The sequence below is a fragment of the Phocoena sinus genome, chromosome 8 (genome assembly GCF_008692025.1).
Source record: "Phocoena sinus isolate mPhoSin1 chromosome 8, mPhoSin1.pri, whole genome shotgun sequence".
Classification (NCBI taxonomy): domain Eukaryota; kingdom Metazoa; phylum Chordata; class Mammalia; order Artiodactyla; family Phocoenidae; genus Phocoena; species Phocoena sinus.
Genome location: NC_045770.1, coordinates 78,938,150 through 78,946,095, shown reverse-complemented (window position 1 = coordinate 78,946,095; position 7,946 = coordinate 78,938,150). Strand labels below are relative to the sequence as shown.

General features: G+C 38.8%; 1 protein-coding gene across 1 annotated transcript in view; it reads left to right on the top strand.

Moving 5' to 3' along the window:
* The first annotated feature begins 3,485 nt into the window (after window positions 1-3,485).
* SLC5A12 (solute carrier family 5 member 12) overlaps window positions 3,486-7,946 on the top strand; it is a 50,019-nt gene continuing 45,558 nt past the window's right edge. Inside the window, exon 1 of the mRNA XM_032641832.1 lies at window positions 3,486-4,116. Coding sequence (XP_032497723.1) covers window positions 3,778-4,116 — 339 coding nt within the window. The 5' untranslated portion in view covers window positions 3,486-3,777. The remainder of the gene's footprint in view (window positions 4,117-7,946) is intronic.

Here is a 7,946-nt window from a genome sequence, read left to right as displayed (position 1 = left end):
ACATTCTAACAAGGGTCCCAGCTTTACACTAAAGGAATAAAGTAGAGGTGGTGGCCTTGGAGGCCCCTGCAAGAGGGTGCAGGAGATACTGAGATTTCTCCAAAGAAGCACATTTTCCTTTGTTCTCCTCCCATGTTAGTATTTCTGACATAGGGATGTACTTTCTAACTTACATAGCCATTGAATGTGTTGGCTTTTTGTTTTCCCTGAAAAGTTATGAATAAATGGGTGTTATGCTTTATAATCAGCATGAACCTTATATAGAGTGAGTTTCAATGGGATAGACAGAGAGTATGAAGACACCGGATACTACCAAAGGGAGAAAGTGTAAAGAAATAGAAAATAACTGAGAATTAAATTAATATAGTAATGCTGTGCCTTATAATCAGCAAAATGTTGGAAGCAAGAAATACTTTACTGTGAGAGGCGTGAGGTTCACATCCCGAACCATTAGCCACTCGGCTTCCCACTGTTTTGAAGTCCAAGACTAGTGGAAGCCATGTAGATAATATTGTTTCTTGATGAAGGTTAATTGAATCAGCAGTACTCATCAACAGTTCACCTACAAGCCTCCAGTATTTAGCCTCTGGACTTCATTGATGTAATAATAGTGTTTTGAATTAATATTCACCAGACTTGTACAAGTTGTCCACATGCCTTGTGGATTGAACATTAACACTTAATTGATGTTAATATTAAAGCATAAAATAGTTAAGCTTCTGAAAGCTGGAGCTCTGATTTTCTGCTGAGACTGTTAACAAATAAAAATCTGTTATATAATTAGAATACCCCACGGTACAAATTAGTAAAAGCCAAGGTTAAGACAAAATATTAAAGACCTATTTTTCCCATTAACCCTGATTATATCAACTGTGTAAACTTAGAGGAGGAATTTAAACAACAGGACAGAGACAACTCCTGGCAGAGTTTTTGCACATTTCTTTGCAACTAAAAGCATATTTCAGCCATCAAAGCTTTGTGTGGTCAAATTCAAATCCATGGATCAAAGTAGGGAGTGCAGACAGTACCCAGACTAAACAAATAATCAAAGATTCATTCAGTTACTCAGATGTCAAAAACAAAATTAAAGTTTCCTCTGTTTGATAGGAAACATTTCTGGCCTTGGACGTTATGGATAATTTTTGTTTTCTTCTTTTGTTTTTTGGATGAGTTCCTTACTTTCTACAATAGCTAACTATGTATAGCTACATAATAACTATGTACTGGGCACTCTGGACCAGGCCTTGTGCCTCTGCCTTCAATGAGTTGGTCATCTACAACTGCTGACTTGCTCATACAGATATACACATAGAGATTCTTTAAAATAGGTGAGGATATTCTCAGAGTAAAAAGTGAGTACCAAGGGAGCCTGTTTCCTACAGGAGTTGGGGGCGAGAGCAGCAGGAGATGTGAGTCAGGGAAGGCTCCACAGAGCAAGGTAGACATGAACTAGATCTTGTGGAACATACTGGTTTTGTAGGGATGGTGTTGGGGAAGACCTTTGAGAAGGCAGGAGAAGCATGAATGATGTAGAGAAATTGTCCTCCAGAGGTTTGCTGGGGGTACTTCAGAACAATAAACAGAGTCTAATAGGAGCAGAATCAAGAATCTGTAACTGTTTTGTAAATAAGTTCATTTCTATCATTTTTTTAAAATTCCACATGTAAGTGATATCATATGATATTTGTCTTTCTCTGTCTGACTGACTTTACTTAGTATGATAATCTCCAGGTCCATCCATATAGCTGCAAATGGCATGATTTCATTCTTTTTAATGGCTGAGTAATATTCCATCGCATATATGTACTGCATCTTCTTTATCCATTCACCTGTCAATGGACATTTATGTTGCCTCCATGTCTTGGTTATTGTAAACAATGCTGCAATGAACATTGGGGTGTGTGTATCCTTTCAAACCACGTTTTTCTGCAGATATATGCCCAGGAGTAGGATTGCTAGATCATATGGTAGTTCTATTTTTAGTTTCTTAAGGAACTTCCATACTGCTCTCCATAGTGGCTGTACCAACTTACATTCCCACAAACAGTGTAGGAGGGTTCCCTTGTCTCCACACCCTCTCTAGCATTTATCATTTGTAGATTTTTTTGATGATGGCCATTCTGACCAGTGTGAGGTGATATCTCATTGTAGTTTTGATTTGCATTTCTCTAATAATTAGTGATGTTGAGCATCTTTTCATGTGCCTCTGGGCCATCTGTATGTCTTCTTTGGAGAAATGTCTATTTAGGTCTTCTGTCCATTTTTTTGATTGGGTTGTTTGTTTTTTTTGATATTGAGCTCCATGAGCTGTTTGTAAATTTTGGAGACTAATCCCTTGTCAGTTGCATCATTTACAAATATTTTCTCCCATTCTGAGGGTTGTCTTTTGGTCTTGTTTATGGTTTCCTTTGCTGTACAAAACAGAAACAGACTCACAGACTTAGAGAATGAACTTATGGTTACCAGTGGGGAAGGCTGGGGGGAGGGATAGATAGGGAGTGTGGGATTGACATGTACACACTGCTATATTTTACATAGATAACCAACAAGGACCTACTTTATAGCACAGGGAATTCTGCTCAGTATTCTGTAATAACCTTAATGGGAAAGGAATTTGAAAAAGAATATCTACATGTATATGTATATGTATGTGTATAACTGAATCACTTTGCTGTACACCTGAAACTAACACAACACATTGTTAATCGACTATACTCCAATGTAACATTAAAAAAATAAAAAAGAGGAAAAATAGAAATAATTTTAAGGCACATAAGAAAAAGAATCTATAACTGGATTCTTACCTTCTTTCTCTCATTTGTCCTGGTCTTAACTAAAACTTAACCTCTTTGTACAAGAGTTGTGAATGGGTCAAAATGAAGGAGAGACAGAAAAGATAAAACTGAGGACTACAAAAGATTTATTAATTATTGGTAAATTTATTTTCTGAAGCCTAGAGTCAAAAGAGAGTCAACTCTATTATGTTCCAGGGTGTTTCACTATAAGCACACATAATAGCTAATTATTGATCAGAAAAAAGAGGGTCAGAAAGTCAGAGACACTTAAAGACTCATCATAACCCTCTGAGGTGTTATTATTCCATGTTCCAGATGAAGCTCCGAGGGGTTAAATATTTCATCAGCAATATCACAGCTCACTTAGGTTTGCACCAACTTGAGCAAAGGTCTCCTGATCCCTCGTTCTTTACTCCTTTTCCCCCACACCCACTGTCTCATGGAGTTGCAGGGACACACCTTCACCCTCCCTTACTCGGAAGGAAGGTACAGGTGATAGTTGTGTTGGCATTTTACAGATTCTGTTTCACTCATTAAAAATGCTGAGGTGGTGAACTTGTATCACTTCTATGGTTCCCAGTAATGTTTAACCTTAAGTTTAAAAAAATCTAGGAGATTAAAGAGCATGTTATCTGGCAAGTTCATTCCACCCCCAGTGGTTATTAATTTTGGAACACATCCGAATTCCTTCTCTGTGGCATATGCTTTAGCAGAGGAAAAGACAGCTCCAGGCCAGGGTCAGATTTCAAGTTCTCATCTGTTGGTACCACTACCAGATCCCTCTTTGTCGTCAACTTTTGAGATCTTCCCTGAGTACAACTTGGTTTCCGAAGTGCTACACAGTGCCTCTGGTCATCATTCTCTTCACACAACCACAGTCTCCTCTCCTGGAAAAGCATCTACTCTACTGAGCTTTGCTTTTGGAAAGAAATTCTCCCTGAGACCAGGTTGAGAGCGACTCTCTGGTGCCATACTTCCCAGCATGGAGGTGAAGAACTTTGAAGTTTGGGATTATGTCGTCTTTGCAGCCCTCTTTGTCATTTCCTCTGGAATTGGGGTGTTCTTTGCCATTAGGGAGAGAAAAAAGGCAACTTCAAGGGAGTTTCTGGTTGGGGGACGGCAAATGACCTTTGGCCCCGTGGCATTGTCTCTGACAGCCAGCTTCATGTCCGCTGTCACTGTCCTGGGGACCCCGGCTGAGGTCTACCGCTTTGGGGCATCCTTCATCATCTTCTTCGTTGCGTATGCATTTGTGATTATCTTCACATCAGAGCTCTTTCTCCCTGTGTTCTACAGATCTGGCATCACCAGCACATATGAGGTAAGACAACTACTTCCTTCGTCTTCACTTTGGGAGGTAGTTGCTGTTTCCTCTCCACTTGAACATGTTTTGTTATTCTTGTTTTTTTCTCTAGTGATACACATTGTCTTGATGATAACACATGATAGTTGAAAAACACTCTTATTTTCAGGGCAATTATACATCATGGGAAAAAATATTGCAGTGTTATTGGGGAAAGCTTAAGCTTTGGATACAGATACACTTGTATCCAAAGACATCTACAGACACATACACCTTCCATCTGTAGAACAGAAATAACAAAGTCAAGCCCACCAGGCTACTTCAATGGTTAAATGAGAACATGTAGGTAAACATCTAATATACTGTCTAACTTGTAGGAGATTCTCAATGAAGGAAAGCTGATGTTATTACTTGTATTATTATTAACATCAGTATTCTGCAAAGCACAAAGAACATTGTGTATTGTCACTTTTCAGCTAAGAAAACGGAGATACAGATAAATGACTTAGTCAAGGTTGTACAGTGGATTGTACAGTTTTAGTAAAACAGTTCAGTTACTACATTAAACCAATTGCAAGTATATAACTGAAGAGATTTGAGACAGTACAGATAGAGGACGACATATAAGCATTTCACTGAATTTAATTTACCATTTACCTTTGCCCTTTACATATTTTCTAAATTGTAGTACCCTAATAAGAAGAAATTCAGATTGTGTAAAGTACATATTTTGGGACTGCCTCTTTCTTTATAAGAATTAGCAGTGTGGCATAGGGGTTAAAAGTATGAACTTTAAACTCAGGCTACTTGGCTTTGAATACTAGCTCTGCTGCTTAACTAGCTGTATGACTTTGGGAAAATGACTTACCCTCTCTGTACCTGATTTTCACATATGTAAAATAAGAATAATAAAACTACCTATCTTAAAGAATGTCTGTGAGGAGTAAATGAGTTATTATATGCAAATACTTTTAACAGAGCCTGGCAAGTTGTAAATGCCATGGAAGAGTTTTATATTATTTATCATTATTGTTCTTGTTGTTGTTACCGTCCCCAAATTTCTACCAATCTCTGTATAGAAACTTGAATTTATGTTTATTTGTTCATCATCCATCTTCTGCTACCTAGCCATAGATATTCTTACCAGGATCTTTTGAAGTAGTTAAAACTGAAAGGGTAGAGTCTATTTCCTGACCTCTTGAATCTGGGATGGTGACTTGCTTGTGACTTGCTTTGACCAATAGCATGTGGCAGAAGTGATGTGTGAATTGGGAGCTTAAGTCTCATGAGGCTTATAGCTTCTGCCTTTGCCTTCTTGGAATATTGTCCTGATATAAGCTATGTCAGGAAGTGGGTCTAGTTGTTCTAGCTTCTGGAGGATGAGTGAACAAGTAGAGAAGAACAGAAGCACACTGGCCAGCAGCCAACACCAATCACCAGACATGTGAGTGATGCCATCTTGGATTTTCTCCCCCAGCTGACCTTCCCATTGATTGCAGCCCCATGGCAGCCCTGGAGAATCAAGTAGAGGAATCACCCAGCCAATCCTAATAATTGTGAGAAATATTAAGTCCTTGGTTTTTAAGCCATTGTGTTTTGGGATTGGCAATAGCCAACTTATTTAAATGTTTTGATATGCAGGGGGATTTCAAGACTAATCTATGTCACCTGTGCTACTTTGTCACTATCCTCTCCCATGTCAAAGCATAAGGAACTGTTCTCACCCTCAAGTTATAAATTAGGCTCAGCTCATTTGCACTATCATACATTTTCATTATCTCCACTTGGACAGTTTATAATTGGTCTCATCATGTTGTCTCCACTCCACTTAGAGTTATTTTCTTCTTTCTCTTATCAAACATTAATAGATCCAGCATGCTGTTATTTACCCTTAACACTACCTGTGAGCTGATGTCTACCTGCTTTCTCATTCTTCTTGGACTTCTTAAACTAAATAGTTTCTGAACTACCTACTTCTCTCTAATCCAGACTTTTTCATTATAATGCCCAGGCTACTACTTCTTCCATAGTGTTTTCTAAGCATAGATTATACACTTTTTTTTTCCTGTAAATTGCTTTCCTTTTAGTTCTCCTTTAAATTACATCTGTGGCATTTTAGTAATTATATTTAAAATTTGAGAAATTAGGTGTGTAGGTATAAGATATCATTATTATTATTTCAGTACAGTAAATAAAGTGACAAAATATTTGTTGTAAATGCATATTTAGGGTGTGATAGGGTCTAAACCAATGTTATGAGGCCTTTTTAGGTCATTATAAGGATTGGTGTTTACTCTCAGTGGGATGGGTCATTGCACTGTTTGGGCAGAAGAGTGCTGTAATGTGATTTGTATTTTAAGAGTATTACTCTAGCTGTATGCTGAGGGTAATTATAAGGTTTTTACTGCTGAAGCAGGGGGTCTAGTTAGGAAGCTATTGCTGTAATCTAGGCAAGAATGATGGTATTAGCGTGGAGACAGAGGGGATGATGCAAGTGAAATTTTGAAAGGGTGGGGAGGAGGTGCCAGGATTATTTTATGAATTGCATGTGGGGAGTGAGACAGAAAGAGGAGTCAAGGATGGCTCCATGATACTTGAACCAACATGAAAAGTGGACTTATTTCCTGAGATGGAAAATAGTGTGGCTATATCAGGTATGGGGTTTTGAAAATAGTCGAACATGATGGTAAATGTTACCTGTGCTATTTTTACTTTTTTTTTTTTTTTTTTGCTGTACGCGGGGCTGTCACTGTCGTGGCCTTTCCCGTTGCGGAGCACAGGCTCCGGACGCGCAGGCTCAGCGGCCATGGCTCACAGGCCTAGCCGCTCCGCGGCATGTGGGATCTTCCCGGACCGGGGCACGAACCCGTGTCCCCTGCATCGGCAGGCGGACTCTCAACCACTGCGCCACCAGGGAAGCCCACCTGTGCTATTTTTAAAAGCAAGCACAAAGCATGCAACTTTTCTGCTGAACTTCCGTTTTTACTTTTGACTGTATTTAAAGCTATACACCGATCCAGGATGACCATTGGATACGTGAGTGAGTGAATACAATCTTTCAGATGGAGAATTATGCAGTTCGAACAGTCTCTTATTTCATGGATGAGAAACTAGAGGCTTAGATTACAGAGTGAGATAGTGGCAAAGCTCAAACTAGAATTCAAGGTGTCTTACTTCTGATCTAGTTCTTTTTTATTTTCATATATATTTTTCTTAATACTGTCTCTCTAGTTTGACTGAATTGACTGAATTTAGAGGAACTAAACTGAGATGTTAAAACCATTGACTTTTGCTGATTCCTATAGCAGTTTTCTCCCTACCTTTCCATTTTTCAGGAACAATTTCTCTTTTGCTTTCCTGGACTTCATATCCCAAACAGTCCCAAAGCCAATATCACATAGTTTGGGTTTTGTTACGTTTCTCCACTTCTGATACCACATTTTATATCAGTTATCTATTGCTGTGTAACATACCATCCCAAAATAAATTTCTTAAGCCAACAATTTTACCTGCTCACAATTTTGTGGATCAATAATCTGACTTGAGCTCAGGAGAGTCTAGTAAGACAGTAAGGTTCTTCTGCTCTTATTTGGGGCCATCTCTGTAATTGCCATCAGCTAGTGGGTTGGTTAGTGGCTCGTTGGTCTAGGGGAACTCAGATGGGACAGCTTGTAGCATACTACACTTGGTTTCATCCTCTAGTAGGCTATCCTGGGTTCTTCATGTGATGGGAAAAGAATCCCTGTCAACCAGAAGACATAGCTCATTACAAGCAATTTTGCAGTCTCCACTTGAATCATATTTGGTAGAAATACCACCGTCTTAAGTTGTGTTCCCCCAGAAGCAAA